Source organism: Sesamum indicum, linkage group LG15 (genome assembly GCF_000512975.1).
Source record: "Sesamum indicum cultivar Zhongzhi No. 13 linkage group LG15, S_indicum_v1.0, whole genome shotgun sequence".
NCBI classification, from domain to species: domain Eukaryota; kingdom Viridiplantae; phylum Streptophyta; class Magnoliopsida; order Lamiales; family Pedaliaceae; genus Sesamum; species Sesamum indicum.
This window is the reverse complement of record NC_026159.1, coordinates 7,463,226-7,479,207: the sequence shown is the minus strand read 5'-3', so window position 1 is coordinate 7,479,207 and position 15,982 is coordinate 7,463,226. Positions and strand designations below refer to the sequence as shown.

The 15,982-nt window shown below is 36.1% G+C and overlaps 2 protein-coding genes across 3 annotated transcripts in view; both read right to left on the bottom strand.

Annotated features, from left to right (window-relative positions):
- Positions 393 to 3,564, bottom strand: LOC105178169 (protein EARLY-RESPONSIVE TO DEHYDRATION 7, chloroplastic). Of its 2 annotated transcripts, none has more exons than XM_011101568.2 (4): positions 2,446 to 3,560; positions 1,942 to 2,108; positions 1,115 to 1,199; positions 393 to 1,023 (listed from the first exon to the last, which is right to left on the bottom strand). In XM_011101568.2, the coding sequence occupies exons 1-4, from the start codon at positions 3,414 to 3,416 to the stop codon at positions 846 to 848; spliced, it is 1,401 nt and encodes a 466-aa protein (XP_011099870.1). In that variant the 5' UTR covers positions 3,417 to 3,560; the 3' UTR covers positions 393 to 845. The 2 variants fall into 2 exon arrangements, 1 of the variants encoding a protein (XP_011099870.1); XR_002288298.1 differs by having other exon boundaries at positions 883 to 1,023; positions 1,967 to 2,108; positions 2,446 to 3,564.
- LOC105178167 (alpha-mannosidase) overlaps positions 4,886 to 15,982 on the bottom strand; it is a 16,450-nt gene continuing 5,353 nt past the window's right edge. Inside the window, exons 11-29 of the mRNA XM_011101563.2 lie at positions 13,750 to 13,920; positions 13,537 to 13,626; positions 12,388 to 12,453; positions 12,242 to 12,298; positions 10,313 to 10,532; positions 9,969 to 10,105; positions 9,242 to 9,307; positions 9,105 to 9,164; positions 8,902 to 8,973; positions 8,512 to 8,559; positions 8,207 to 8,326; positions 7,928 to 7,993; positions 6,986 to 7,098; positions 6,812 to 6,896; positions 6,435 to 6,545; positions 6,261 to 6,356; positions 6,132 to 6,179; positions 5,974 to 6,042; positions 4,886 to 5,476 (exon numbers count right to left, since the gene is read on the bottom strand). Of these exons, the coding sequence (XP_011099865.1) occupies positions 5,285 to 5,476; positions 5,974 to 6,042; positions 6,132 to 6,179; positions 6,261 to 6,356; positions 6,435 to 6,545; positions 6,812 to 6,896; positions 6,986 to 7,098; positions 7,928 to 7,993; positions 8,207 to 8,326; positions 8,512 to 8,559; positions 8,902 to 8,973; positions 9,105 to 9,164; positions 9,242 to 9,307; positions 9,969 to 10,105; positions 10,313 to 10,532; positions 12,242 to 12,298; positions 12,388 to 12,453; positions 13,537 to 13,626; positions 13,750 to 13,920 (1,887 nt within the window). The 3' untranslated portion in view covers positions 4,886 to 5,284. The remainder of the gene's footprint in view (positions 5,477 to 5,973; positions 6,043 to 6,131; positions 6,180 to 6,260; positions 6,357 to 6,434; positions 6,546 to 6,811; positions 6,897 to 6,985; positions 7,099 to 7,927; positions 7,994 to 8,206; positions 8,327 to 8,511; positions 8,560 to 8,901; positions 8,974 to 9,104; positions 9,165 to 9,241; positions 9,308 to 9,968; positions 10,106 to 10,312; positions 10,533 to 12,241; positions 12,299 to 12,387; positions 12,454 to 13,536; positions 13,627 to 13,749; positions 13,921 to 15,982) is intronic.

The following is a 15,982-nucleotide window of genomic DNA, read 5'->3' as shown; positions in this document are numbered from 1 at the left end:
ATTGATGGCAAATAGTTTGAGGATTCATTGGTGAGTAGGTAGGATCAATGAACACATTCTGTAACATTTCAAGCAATTTGGAGCTTGTTTTTGTAGTTTGAACCACAGTGTAAAGTTTTCATTCCTAGCATCCATCATCATCATGGCATGAACTTCCTCGCAGCGTAGGGTTTGCCTCTTCCTCAAAATAGCAAGCTCCCATGTCTTATCTTATCAAACGAGGAGGGGGTTAATCATAGCGAAACTGAAGGTGCAAAGAGAGAACATCAATAATCAGACCAAGCATCAGTCTGGAATCTAACTGACTGATTCCATTTTGGTCAGGAATTCAGTAATTTTTCTTAGGCCTCAAACTTGAAAGTAACAAGCAGAACTGCAGAAAAGCTTTTCCATAAGCAATATCAGCGGTTGATAAACTCCACTAATTATACTTTCGTCATCCTTCATGATAAGTACAGTGATCTCTGCTCTAAGGTGGGGTTAGAAGCAGGATATTTACACTAGAGAATTTAAACAGTAGCATATATCAAACAGTACGCAACACTTATCCAAAGAAAAAAAAACAGTACACCTGTTAGTCCTTCATGAAATAAGGTAATTGACACGATTAGGTGAGCCAGGACAGTTTCTGGCTGCAGTTCCTCCAATACACGACCAGTGGATACAACCAATTGGTGTCACTGAAGAGAGGCTGATGATGAAGAGATTAGAAATAATGACAGTAATATATAAAAATAAACAAGTATTTTAATAGCCATTTCTCTAAGTGACGTATTGATTCCTCTCTTTCTCAAACCCACTGAATCTGATTGCAATCTAAACCTAATTGGAGAATTCATCATAAATTACTTGGACCCTTTTGCTCTTATTTCAGCTGCAGCTGATTTGGCCAGGGCAGCGGGACTTAATACACTTTTTGGATTGAATGCCTTCCTGATCTTAAATACTGCCCATGCAGTTCCTATGGCATGCCCTGCAGCATCCATTCCCTCACTTGCTGCCTTAGCAGCCTCCTCGCCATATCTTAAAGGATGAATGAAATTGTCAGAGTTCATATTCAGCACGACTTCATAGCAGTGGTTGCAGACAATCAAGATAGATATAGTAAGATTACCTGTGGGAGACGAGTCCAGTTGTCACAGTGGAAGAGGTTGACATCACATTCTTTCCTGCTACTTCAACAGCATCGCAGATTTTGCCTGTTATTAGGTCAAGCTGGATCAGCACATGTGAGAGCGCAAGTTCATTTTCTTGGCTACTTGTGATGCATATCATCCAAAGCTAAATTTAACCAAAGCATAGAAGTTCTTTCTTTCAGTTTAGAAGTCTAGGACGGAATTGATAATCTGAACTAGCTCCAAAATGGTATGTATCTTCATAACTACAAAGGAAACCATGTAGCGGAAGGAGAGAAGTAGATCTTTTCCATGACACAGAATGGTAAAACATGGTAAACGGGATTCGTATTTGTAGAGATTCCATTAACACAAGGAACTTTAGTTTTTTCCTGACTTTCAAGTATCTGATAACGTCTTCAGTGTGTCATTCATCTAATAGCCTCTCAATAGCTATAGATCTGCTATGGTTTTGCTTGCTTTCATGGTAACTAGCTGTTCCTGTTAAGCTTCTATGTTGGCCTCTTCTTCCATTTCCATAAGTGTTTTCTTCACTGTCTATATCTATCTATCTTTCTCTCTTATCTACAGAAGGACAGTGGAAAAGATAGTTACTAACTAGCCAACTAAACACATGATTAATATATCTATTCAGCTTAATGATCCAGCTTTCTGCTAGTGGTTCACTGATTTGAAACAAAAAATGACTACATGAACATCAAGAGGTGCCCTAAAAGTTTTGCAGAAAACCCCACTAGGATGCACTCATATAAACACAGACATACGCCAAAAGCAGAAAGCACACTAATATGGATGCATGACATACTAAATCCATCGAGAGAAGCAAGAACCATTTCCCCTGGCAAGAGACTAAAGAATTTCTTTCCAACTGTAGAGTTTGCAACAGAACCAGCAAAGAATCCTGAGACCTTTACAACTCCTGAAAGCACCCCAGTTGCTACTTTCTCAGTCATCTTAGTCACCTGTTTAACCCTGCAGGGAACAGCCCCAACCACAACCAATTAAATAATCTTTCTGACTTGCTCCTAGGGAACCAAGGTCGAAAAGATTGGAAATATCAGTCATTCGTCATAGCCATATCAAATGAAACACCAAATGCCATTCATTTAGAAAATTCCAGGCACCTAACTTGACATAATAATTCAAAATCAGCCAAAACCATTGGAGGAAAACAAGCACAGATGACAAGAAGTTTGTGAAAGCAAACATGTCAACGTCAATTGATGAGAAACTATTCTTGCAACAATCACTGATCGGTGTGAGACAAACTACCAGCCAAAACACTAGATAATGAAAACAAAGAATGAACCTTTTGATCCTCTTCAATGTATTAGGGTCAATTTCAGTTTGCTCCCCTGGAGCCATCCTCTTCTTCAGAACCTCATCTCCCCACTTCAATCGATCCATGGTCACATCTCCACACCACAATATTCCCTTAACCAGTTGGCCCGAACCCGCTGCGATCAGCTTTGCAGCTATCCCACTGTAGTCCTCCACATTTGGTGCCAGCGTAGTCCAGTACGCTGCACACTGCCCCTCCACCTCCTCCTTCTTCTTCTCCTCCTTCAACTCCCCGGCTGTCATCTCTCTCGCTGCTGCTCCTGCCACCGCCACCACCTCCTTCTCCTCCACCTTATGCACCGAAAAGTTACTGTAAGCTTCCAGAATCTGATCCAACCCCTTCAGCAACCCTTCCTGCCCCTTAGACACTATCGTCAAACCATAACTCAAAACCTCATCACCTTCTTGCTCATTTTTATTATCTCCCTTTCCCTTTCCCTTCTTCTTCTTCTTCACTCCATCATCACCACTGGTTTCCAAGTCCTCGGTTTCACGAGGCGGCTGAAAGGAGAAGAAGTAATGGGAAGAGTCCAGTTTCACAGCAGTAATGTCTTTGGTTAACGGCCACTGAACATCGTCACCGACCGCGGCAAGCGCAGCGACGGTATTATCCCCCTGGAGAAGACGGAGTATTCGGAGATCTCCGGTGGCGAGCTCAACGGAGTAGTGTTTGTCGATGAGGTGGAGGATAGCGCCTTGGATTGTAATCAGGGCCTCCTCGACAGACTGAGGAGGCGCTGATGGGGAACAAGGTTGGGCACCAGGACCAATTCCTGCATTGGGTTCGGGGAAGAGGTTCTCCAGGTCTTTCATGTCGATGGTGGGGTAGAGGGACGAAGACGAGGAATGGTGGGGCGGCAGCGCAGTTTCCTGAATTGGGTCGATGACTTGGGGGTACATTGGGGTCCGTTTAGGGTTAGAATCGGTGGGGGACGCCATTGTTGAACAGATCGAGCTCCCTCGTATGGTCTTCTTGAGATGGGAACAAGGCCGGGCGGGGGATGAAAATCAATAGATAGGAAAAGACAGTTGGGCGAATTAAGATACCTCCCGCGCGGAAACCGGTACTGTTAATTTATGTTTTCAACATATTTGTTTTTTTTTTTTTTAAATGATATATTTTTCCATATATATATATATGTTATTCGTACAATACGTCGACTACAAAAAACGATACGTTTTGATACTTTTTCACTAAAAATATTGGTAATCGTGACATAAACATTATTGTGCCTCTATAATTACATAAATGTTGATATCCATTTTAAATTAATAATTAATATATAGTTAAAAGATGGAGTAATTGATAAACATGCGTGAAAATTTATAGAATAGATATGATTGTATACGAGGGTGTGAATTATTTAAAATAAATAAATTAATTATATTAATATAAATATTTAAGGGTATAATTGATATTTTGAAATTTGATGTTGGAATGTCGCAAATTGTGAGTTATGAGTTAGAAGTGACTTTTTTTTTATATTAGTATAAATAATAAAAATATCACTTGATACATCGATATTTTTTTAACAACAAGAGCTATTTCCATATCACTTTTATTTGAGAAGTTTCATATGAGGTTTCAAAATACTTTTTATGGACATCTATAGGTGTTTGAGAGTTTTAACAATGTGATTATGAATTGGTTTTTAGTCGTGTTGTGGCCGTACATATAAGATGAAATACTATTGAAAATTATTCTAAAGTCACGGTCAGTTGTTAAAACCTATACATATGGAGGCAATCATGGCTTTATGAAGCAACAAGTATTGAGACTTTCCCTCGGTGCATCTTTTCTAATTTTTCAAGTTTTATTTCGTTTATTTCCTTACTGCATCTAACTACAATTTCATCTCTAAATTTTCTTACTGCATCCAAAAGCTCCGGTGTCACGTTCTCATACCGCAATAAGAAATTGCAAGAAGTTGTTATCACTATGAGTGCTTTATTCTACGTAATTGATTACAAAGACATTATATCATCTTCAATTTCATCCTCAATAAGATTTTAAACAATACTAGATACAATTTCTTCTAAACTTTGACCTCTAAACGTGTATCATTTTCACCCAGATAATCCATCAAGAACAATATATGTTTCATTGGATCGAAAAATCTCTTTTGATTTATCAATTAATTAATACATTTTTAAATTAATAAAGTTATGTGGTCCCGACATTATTAATTTATAGAGATTTTAGTGTCCACCTAAAGGACATTAGCAATTATAGCAGGATTTTAATGCAATCTGCATATTGCAAATGAATAAATTATCCCTTACAAAATAATAATAGCCATTTACCCCATGAAAGGTAAAATTACTGCATTCTTTAAAATACAGAAATACAAATTGTTATTTTTATTTAATAAAAAATAATTTATTTATTTACGATAGAATTACTTGCATTTTTCACTTATTGGAAAGACAGATAGTGATATCCATTCCCGCTACAGCCCACTCTCCAACACTTCCATGTTGCGTCTCAACGTAGAAGCAAAGTTAAAGTGAACATATATTTCAGTTTTTCTTTTATCAATCTATTGAAGTAAACATAAATAGACAATTATTCAAGATCATTCATTAGTATTCTACACCTCACAGACAGGAATGTAAGAGCCCAGACAACAATTTGGAGCTGTTGATGACAAACCAATTGCACCATATACTCCAAACTTCCGTCTTGATTCATTTCTTGCTGTTTTCAGTGTCGTTAGCCATCAACACTGGCAGTCGAAGAAGTTTGAGAAAATGTCATTATTCAGCATTGGAGGAGAGGAGTAAGTGTTACTTGGGGATCAGCTCTTTCAAAATGTTATGATGAAAGTCCGGATCTCCATGGGACCAAGCTCGACAATAAGACTCGAGAAGTCCACAGGGCCACCTCTAATTGGAGCAGGCTCACTGTTAGTTTCTCCTTTGACGACTTTCCAAGTCTTTCTCGTCATCTCGGACTTCTCTTGATTTGCTGATAAGCTTGTTTCCTTGAGCGTCTTTATCTGAAAATGCAAAGGCAAAAGGAAAATTCATTAACAATAGTTGATCGAGGATTTACGACTACTTCATTGTATCGACATCAAGAGTCAGTGGAATTGTCTAGTCATTATGTTTTCAAGAAGCTCTTGATGTGTATTGATTGAAAAGAAAAGGTTAGATGCCAATCCTCACGTGAAAATACTAATAAGAAAAAAAAAAAAACCCGGAAAAGGGGGCAATGCGACTTCTTGACGGAGAGGCAATTAGCCTTTGCTTTTAAAGTTCAAGGGTTATGTTGTCATTTTTTTTCTATTTAAAGGGTTTTTGTGCCTATTAATGTTTTTTATAGGGGGCAAAATGCAATTAACTCACAAAAAGTGCCTTCTATTGAAGTTCACATGCAAAAAGGTTGAGGATGATGGGAAGGAAGAAGAGGCAGAAAGAGGAGGAATAAGCTCTCATCCTTATTGTGTGGGAGTTCCTAAACTTGACAAAGGTAGCATTTGTCCAATATACGTACCGTTTTTCCAGCAAACATCTTCTTCAGTTCAACTTTGGCGAGTTTCGAGTAATCAGGGTCCTCATTGGCCTGCAACATAATGGCTCTGAATAATATGGTAGAGAAAACATTTTTAGAAAATACAGTACAGATATGCTTTTCAAATAACAAGAGTTCACCTCATATAGATGTGCTAAACGAACGAGCACACTTCCATCAACCAACTCCTGAATTACAATATCGAAAGAGATGAGTGCAAATATATCATGCATATAATAAGACGGACACGAACAATAGTGAGCCATCACCTGGAGAGTAATTAATGCAACGTTAAAAGGTAAACTATAGTTTGCTTCCATGGATGTGGCGGTTGTTGAGTGTGAAGATTTCCATTTCCTTGAGTCCTGCAACAGTTAATAATCAGATACTAGGGGTTGATTGATATTCGATATATATTTTATGCCCAGATCACCTAAATTTACCTCATGTGTAAAGGCTAAAAGAAGGGGCGAATATATTTCTTGGCCCGTCGTTCGTCTCCAACGCGCTCCAGCACCAAGCTCATTGATGCTGATATAATAATTTCCTCGAACCTAAATATATATGACAAGATAAAAGCAATCCTTGAATCATTCTGCTATGTCATTGCTTCAAAACTTTGCGTCAAATTTTGTAGTTACCAGTATTCATAATTTTACGCTAATTACTTAGGCCAAAGTGGAAAATTAGAATAATCCGCGCGACTTCATCAAGGTCCCAATCAATGAGGAAAGAAAACAAAAATAGATATGGTTGAAACATGTCATTCGGCAGAACAATTTCAACATTCCGTGTATTATCGATGCATAGAAACTCGTACCGTGAGTCCTTCACATGTGTTATTGACACACACTAACTCGTCGAGGGCTTCACCTACTCCTCTAGCATCATCAGTGATCATACGCCTGTTAGACATTAGTGTTATAAGATACACGAAAACTTAGAATAAGATCATAACAAGGAAATGGCTTGGAATTATTATTTGCATATATACCTGTGTAGCATCAACTCGACTTCTCCATCATTGATGCTGGATCCTCCAGTAGCCCGGTCAACGAGAACAGAGAGTTCGGACTTGTTATCCTCTATGTAAATTCCAAGATTGATCTAAAGCAATGAATAATCCCAGAGTGAATATATAATATTAAAATAAATCGAGCTTTCGTGGTCCTAACTTCTATCAATCACAAACCATCAAATTTGCATCTTTGGATGCTGTCTAATGCACTATTATCATGTTTAGCAGAGACCAGGTAAACCGACCAATTTTAAGCTCAGTTCCAATACCAAACATAGCAGCTCTAATCCAAGAGACCTTTGAATTTTGCGAGTTAAGCGATCTTTAGACCTCAAGACAATTAGAAGAAGAGCAATGGAGTACAAGAAATACTCATCTATAGGCTGCTGAGTGTTTGGCTAAGCTTATTTCAAAGACTTTGCAAGCTCATACAATCTTACTTTAAAAATAAGTTTTTGGTGTTTGGCTAAAATAATTAGTACTGATAAATTTGTAATTAATTTGAAAAAGTAAAGTTAGAAACTCTTTTTGAAAAGTGTATAAGCTCATAATATTTTTTTTTTTGGAAATTATCAGCTATTTTTCTAAAAAACTTTGTAGCTTACAAGCTTCCAAACATCTTATAAGTTTTTTTAATATCATATTTTCGGAACTTATGAGCTCTTTCTCTAAACAATTTACCAAACACTTTGTACCAAACCTCTTATAAGATTTTTTGTAGAACTTATAAGCTTATCCAAACACCCTCTAGACCCAAGCAACATCTACAAGTGCGAGGCCAGTGGGATAGTCAACCCAGATATCACATTTCACACGCCAACAAAAACTAGTTGAATTTGCTAGAAAGCCTACAAATCAGAAAAGATTACTATATTTAACAGTAACTTGAATTTTCATGAGTTAAAGTATAGAAGTTACGGGATAGTAATTCCCTGCAACAGGTTGAGTAACTGTGAGAGGCCAGTCGGCTCTGTAATCTCTAACCTGAAAATTTGCATGAGAAAGCGACCATAACATTCAAACAATGGTAATTACTAGGAGAAGACGAAAAAGCAGGAAATAGAGTAACAAGATTCCATCAGATAACCATTCTTTGAATTACAATAAGCAAGATGGAGCAAACAAGAGTATCAGAAAATCAAAGAAAAGAGATCAGACTATCAGAAACCCAGAATCCCGAAATAATGGAAGGCGTACCCGTTTTAGAAAGTCTCTTGCGTTGGAATCAGTATAGAACACTTTATCAGTGACCATATTAGCAGTCAATCTTGTAATAACCTCTTTTCCAATGCTGTCATCGGTGGGAATTGGACCGATCTTCAGATTATGAACATACGTCAGAAAAAAATTACAGAAAAGAATGGTGCCAAGAACACCAAGTGATCAGAGAAAGAAAAACAAACAAAAACTAGCATAATGCTTATTTTAGAGGAAGTTCCACAAGGTGCAGTGGGAAAACAAAATACCAGCAAGCGTACACGAAGTACACAAGAAATACCAACCGTGAATTCAACTTCAGCATGATCTTTGTCTCTGTAAACTCTAATTATCTGAAAAAGTGACAAGTCATTCAATTAAATGAGTGACACAACAATTGGGGTACAAAATGATGGATGATGGAGGTCAATGATGCATAACATATGCATAAAAACCTTGCCCAACTACAAGAGTAAAAACCAAAACTATTCTGTTTTCAGAATATTTAGATTGTAACGTGTTTCATTGTGCAAATGTGCTCACATGTTGGAAATTTCAGGTGGAATTATCCTGCTTGATTGTTCAGACTTCTCGAAGTATTAGATATTAAAATGAAGGATAAAGCCGCTTTCTAACTTGTTGCATTTGAAATGCTTTGAAACATTAAAAAGGAATAAATAAATAAAGTATTGGACCTGGTAGATCCATGAACTGAATTGCTGATGAACTTCATCAACTAGTGGCCCCCGAATGATCTTCAGAGGAACCTGTCAAAAAGATTGAGCAGAAAATTGTAGAGCATACACTTGGTACTTAATGGCTTCAAGCCATGGGTTGAACAAAAATTGACCACTCAGTTAAACTAAAACACGTATTGTGGGGGACAGGAGTCACTCACTGATCTGGAGACCACTGAAGGAGGTGATCCATTAGGTCGGAAAATGTATGCACCAGAAGCCTGCAAGGTTTGATATAGTAATTACTGAATTGGGTATGTGAAACTCTAATCAAATACTATTAGGTATTATATTATACTTGAGGATCTGCATCTCCCGGGCTTGATGCATACCAAAGATAGCTCTGCTGTACTGGTATATCAATCTGGTACATTCATGTAATCATGTATAGATGAAGACATTTGATTACAAGTCTCTAAGATGGAGAAAAATAAAGATAGAAACAGAAAAACAGAGACGGAAACAAATAAAGCATTTTACAAGTAACATGATTGAAAACTTTCAAATACCAATGTAAAATCGGATGAAGGAAATTCATAACTCTACAAGAAAAATTTATTGCCGTTCCAAAATAATATTGACCAGTGTAAATCAAATGAAAATTTTTTAACCAGAGCATGTAAGTAAATTTGACACAAGTGTGACACAATACAAATAAAAGCAAGAATTATATGATTGCCCAGTGATGAGAAATTTTCGTTTGAGATTATCTTGAAAGTTGGGTTGTCTATCACACTAGTCTCTGTGAGAAGCAAGGTACCACTCAATTGCTCTTTTTTGTCTTTGATCACAGGAAAGAATAAGCACATCATGGGCAAGTTATATTTAGACATAGAAGTAAGACATTTTCTATGAAACCAAATACATGCATCACATTTCTCACGTAGTTGTCTGCTTTCCCTCTTTCCTCTGTCTCTCCTTAGTAGTTTTAGATCTATGTTGAACTACAGATGCTGATATCTACTTAACTGCAGAACAAGACCAATGTGCAATTTACACTCATTTAGAGAACAAGAAAACCTTACTCCTGTTTTAGAATTGAACATTCGCTTAAGTTGCCCAGATGACGAGGAAAATGACAGTTTCAAGTTTCCGGGCCCAATTTCAATAGTTTCCTTTTTTGGAAGATCCATCGTAGACATAAAACCATGTCTTCTGTTTCCTGCATCATTGATCCAAATATATGCACCAAGAACAAATAGCAAGAATAAGGCAAACCAGTTCCAAGCTTTTGAAAAACACTATGATTAATGAAAAGCACCTCTGTCCTGAGACATATCAAGTAATTATATAGTTAACTAAAAGAAGTTCTCCACCAGTAAACCTGCAGGACTGGTGGCAGTTGAGAGCAATTCTTTGGGGTCAATACCTTTTTGAGATTCTTTAGAAATGAAGTAAGTATTCCAACCCAAAGGTGGCACGGATGCTGAAAAGACAAGCCAATATTTTATAGCATGTCTGTCTGAAATTCCAGTATATGCCTCCACATAGAACTTTCTCAGTTTGCTTGTCACATTATCCACTTTTACATATTGAGACTCAACAACTTCCCCCGTAGAATCTTTGACGACAAGATCATGATCATTAACCTGCAGATTATGCGACTATTAATTCAACTCAAACAATACACATTCTGATTTCATAACCCCTTATAACAGGGACGGCTTTTGGAATTAGGAATGCAATAGTATACATTGGGAAAACATGGTCTCATGTTTTCCAAGAGAAATTACATATAAAACGAAAACATAAGAAAAGATCAGGCATACAGCTCCACCTTCTTAAGTTAATAACGTTTCATATGTTTGTAGCAGAAGAGTGCATTCAAGCATCTTGTAGCTATGTCTCCATTGCCAAAGACTATGCTCATATTGTGTGAAAAAAACTTGCTATATCTCATAGAAACCAGAAACTAAGTAATGGAAGGAGAAAAATCATTCGAATCATTCGAAATGCTATGGAGAGGCGCTAAAAGTGGTAACTTGTAATCCTTGCTGGCAAAGTTTACAAAAAGTTTCTGCCCCTAAAGTTTTGTTGGGTACTTGTAGCTAATATGAATGCAGAATGTTAACAATAGAATCATTCATTTCTGTGGAATGCCTTGCTTCGACCATCATGAGACAAATTTTGGAGTGAAAATCAATGATGAAAACATTATGTTTCTCATGAGTCATAACCTTTTTCTTTGTTGGCGAAGGCAATGGATACATATGCCATGACATTGAGAAATTGAAGACCATCAAGAATTGATGACCTTTGCCCTACGGATATTTATCCTCAGACCTTAATTTGGAAGGCTTGGAAGACTAAGATAAGATGGCCACTGAATCTAGTGCGCCAAAGATGAAGATACTAACTATGTGAATAGAATTTCAAAAACTTACGAAGTGCCACACAAGCATTAGACCTAGACCATAGTAGAACAGATAGCAAGTGACTCAGAAAGGCATCTCAAGAAAGAAGATGGGCACAGAGCAGCAGCAAAGTTAATTCATAAACTGTAAAGGAAGATTAGAAAAATGTCAGATAATAAAAATCGAATCTACAGGACTTGAAATAAAAAAAGTCAAAGACATGTATTTGGACTAGGAATAAAATCAATAGTTTATACTATGGCTTTCAGTTTACGACTATAATTTTGGAATGGTGTTAATAGAAACACCCGTTTAGTGTGATACAACATTCTAATCAGCCTCAGGTTGTCAAGCTGCAGGGCAGGAAAAATATTAAATAGCCAAATTTGGTTGATAGAATACTAGTCAAGCCTACTCGATGACTGAGTTGAGGACCGTAGTACAGTATTAAAAGTTAACTTCCAATTTGTTCCGTTTTCACAGGAATCAATATATTTTGTCAGCATTAGAGGTCTCCGATGAATGGTCTGGCTCAAGTGTATTTCTCTTTAAAATGGTACAGCAATCAACACCTTGCCTGGTGAAAGGTTCTCGTGGATGGGCAAATGAGATGGTCCCATAGAGGTAACTACCAGTGCTTTACTCATAGTAAAGATTTTTCTAAAAGACAGAAAATGTTTTCATTTTTCATTATTTGAATCACCTCGCTTAGAAGCATTGGCATATAACTGAATATATTTATTCATCTAAACCTCTTTGGTAAATCCCTAGGAGAACTAATCAGCCTTTTTCTTAGCTTGGGTGGATCAAGATAATCTTATATACAGTACTGGGATAAATTTGGGGAATTCTTGAGACAACCAGCTTAATGCTGCATCTCAAGAATATAACTCAAAGTTACTACAATAACTGAAGAGATCAGAAAGAAAAATATCATAACTCACAGGAATCCTTATAATATCAGTACGGTTCCATCCAAGTGAGTTGTATGCCACAACAACCTGAAAAGAAAGATGATTTACACAGTTTAAAAACAGCTTCCGAGAGTTGTGCTTGCTGAAGTAGTGCATCAGCAGAATCAAATCGTTACCAAACTCTTTCCTTGGGAAAAATCTTTCTCGGTTGATGGACAGAAACTTATATTGAGTAACTGACACTGTTCGCCAATCAAAAGGTGAAAAAAGAAAGAAAAGGAAGCATTAGCCACTATTGAACATAAAGCTTGTTGCCTGCGTAAAGAAGTCCAAAAGAGAAGTTAGCCAGTGAATCCAACAACAAATTTTGGGCTCATTTCCAACCATGCAACCATCCATATCCATATGCAGATATCAGATGATAACAGTATTATATACCAAGAGCGCAGCAACTCTACACTTCTTAAACTCACACCATTCAAACAAGTAAACAGTATAATAACTTCTGCTAGGCAAATGATTGAGAACTGAAAAACTCGGTACTCGTATTTTAGTACCGTGAGGAGTGCTTATTCCAGTAATTGTTTATAATCCAGCCATCTCTCTCCCTCTCTGGCTCTCCCTAAATTTCTCTCTGTCACACACACACACACATATTCTATTGTTTTCCTTCTGTCTTGGACACTTTTCCTTGTTTCACCTACAAAAGGAAATCAGACAAAAATGTTCCTAAACCTCAATGGCAAAATTTGCTTTATCCTTGTTTTTGCGGAAATAGCTGAGGGAAGTCCACTGTACCAACCAACGAACGAGTCCGAATTACCTTTGACAACTGATGCGAAATACTAAATCCAGCCACTTAAGTCGGACATGCTAGTCCTTATTATGGTAAAGATAGCATTTGAGAGGACCCAGATACATGTCCCATGCCATGGATTAAGTGACCACTTCAAGTCTTCTCCCTTGTAAAAAAATGGTTAACCCAGTAACTAAAAGAAGGTATGACACCCCACTTATAAACTGACCCAAGTTTTCCTCCAGAACCAGTACGAGACACTACAGCCCATGTGAATAACTGACCCAACACTAGAGAATCTCTAAAACTGTCATTCCAACAATCATGAAAAGAGTGGGGCATCGGCTCAGCTGTTTGTGTTCATACAGGCTACACCGGAACTTCGAAGGTAAATGGAGCATAAATCTGCTACAATGAGAACAGATCTACAAAAAACTTCTAGTAACACATCTGAAACCAGAGTATCTATAGTGAAGTGCACCATAGAATCTCAAGAAGAAAACTCAAACAAAGTTCGGTGAAGTGCAACCTGGCTAAATATCACTGTTGATCCAGCACACTGGCCGTTCAACTTTGAATCAACCAGACATGACAAAGCCGAATCCACGACAGTTTCTGCCTGCACAAGACAAAAACATGTATAATAGCATTGATGACCTTAGAAACTCAGTTGTAGAGATAGTCGAAGTATAAGACGAGATGGAAAGATATACATAGAGCAAAAACTAGATAAAAAGTGTACCTCTGAGGCTCCAATGGCCAAGCGTTTTGCATAGTCATTAGTAGTGTGCTGTTTAGCAGTACCAGTAACAGCGTCGTGATGCTGTGCAATTCCTAAAGCATTACCTAGGCCATCAGTATTAGCATTGCCAGTTGATCTCCTTCCCATTAGATATTCAATTTGACGAGCTGCCTATGAATTCATACACCAACTTCATTCAGTAGTACTTTTTCAAATAATAGTAAATTGCATGGTTTAATACCTAGTTTAACTTTTAGAAATAATTGAGCTCATGTGAAATTTGTAAATGCTAAATGTTTGACACATTTGAATAATTTAATGGTCATGACAAAATTGTGAACAGATAATGAGAATAGAATAGGTAAATTCATTAGATGTAATTATTATATTTCTTTACAAGAGTCGTTTAATTCATTTTAAAGTATGAATAATTTAGAAAAAGGTCACAATAACTTAACTCGAATCTTAATTAAAAATTAACTACTTCACCATATTCTTGGTCTTTGGATGACAATTGTTCATCAACACTTGTGGGGCTTATATGTACACATGTAACTGTATACACAATACATATATCTATTCATGCAACATCATATGTCTTGCTTGACAATTATACGGTTTTAAGAATATAATTATGCCTTCACTCTACGTGTAAACTTCTTTTAATAGTTTAAGTTTGTAACTAATAATTTTAACATCTTCTTTATATAATTACCTTTTTTTTAATTAACTAAAGAAAATAAAGGTGTCCACAGTTAGGCAAACCAACCAAACCAAAAGAAACTATTATTAAAGTCATCCAAGTTGAACCAAGAAAATTTAGACATTTAATTTATTTTTGACCTTATACTCATTATGCTCCTAAAAATTAAGAATTGGGGGCAAATATAGATTTTTATCCTTTTTTTTCTTTTGTTAATATAAGAAATTTTGTGAATTTTGACTAATGGAGGATTTATTTGTTAAATGGAAGCAAATCTCAAGGGTGTTAGATGTAATTTTTCAAATTATAGGGGATTTACATGTAATTTCATAAAATCTCAGGATGGGATTGTAATTGTCCCTTAAAAGAACAAAAAGAAAAGTTAGAGTGTGCAGTTGAATTTCAAGATCAATAATTATTCTATTTCTGTTGCCTTGTTTATTATTTTAGACGAACTTCCTATTAAAAACTTTCTTTTTGCATGGTTCTTATTTTTCCCAAAAGAAATAAAAGTTCTAAGTGTTATAGAATGATTATCAAACCTAATAAATTATTTTCCAAATAATTGAAATGCATTATTTCTCAGACGGATATTGGTAATACAGCACTCTTTTTCTAATTAGCTTATACCTTAGTTTTTTGGTGTCAATCAAAAGGTTAATTTTTTATTCATGTTTCCAGATTTTGGTATTGTTTGTTTAGTGTGCACCAAAAAGATTCACTCAAAAATTGTCTAATTACCAGAAGACCACGGAGAAGCATTACTATCTTAGCACTCATAGATTTGTTAAACCAAACTATCAATACTTTTATAATAATATAGGGAAAGTTCAAATATAATACAAAAATAATAAAGCACAATATTATATATTATAATATAATATAATATATTCAAGACATCCATCTATATATTACACATGACTTTTTTATATCATAGAAGTACATGTAACTAGATTAAGTATATATATTGTACCAAAAATTGCATTTAGAAAATCAACTAGAAATGTGATTGTTAACTACACAATTTAACGAACTAACAAGTCTTATTACAAGACAAAGTCTATTTCCAAGGATTTAAATTAATATTGCTATTAACTCAAGATGTCATCAACATCAAAATTTTACATAATACTGATGCGTAATTGCCATAAAAAATAACACTATTAGAGCAATTCATTTTGGTTAAAAATTCAGACAAACTTTCAGAATGTATTTTATAGTAGTATACATGGACTACTCGTACATGCAACAAAATTCAGATGAGAAAAGTTCAAAGGTTGTCATCAGTACACACAAAAAATGTCTGGAATGGGCACTTGGATGTCAATGGACGCCATATTTCGGTCCATTCTTAAACTGATGTCAGTGGACACCCTATTTCGTTCCTTTTTAAACGTTTTTGTGAATTTATCTATTATTGTCTAATGATTTAAAATTAATTAGTTAGAAGTATCACTATAAAGGATTAAATCAATGGGAAGAAAAGTCAATTGCTTTGTTGTCAAAAGGGGTGGGGGGGGGGGGGGAAAA

Coding starts and splice junctions, on each gene's coding strand:
- LOC105178169 (XM_011101568.2), bottom strand. CDS start 3,416: ATGGCGTCCCCCACCGATTCTAACCCTAAACGGACCCCAATGTACCCC. Junction 2,109..2,445: donor ACATTGAAGAGGATCAAAAG/GTTCATTCTTTG, acceptor TGTTCCCTGCAG/GGTTAAACAGGTGACTAAGA. Junction 1,024..1,114: donor ACTGGACTCGTCTCCCACAG/GTAATCTTACTA, acceptor TCATCCTTTAAG/ATATGGCGAGGAGGCTGCTA.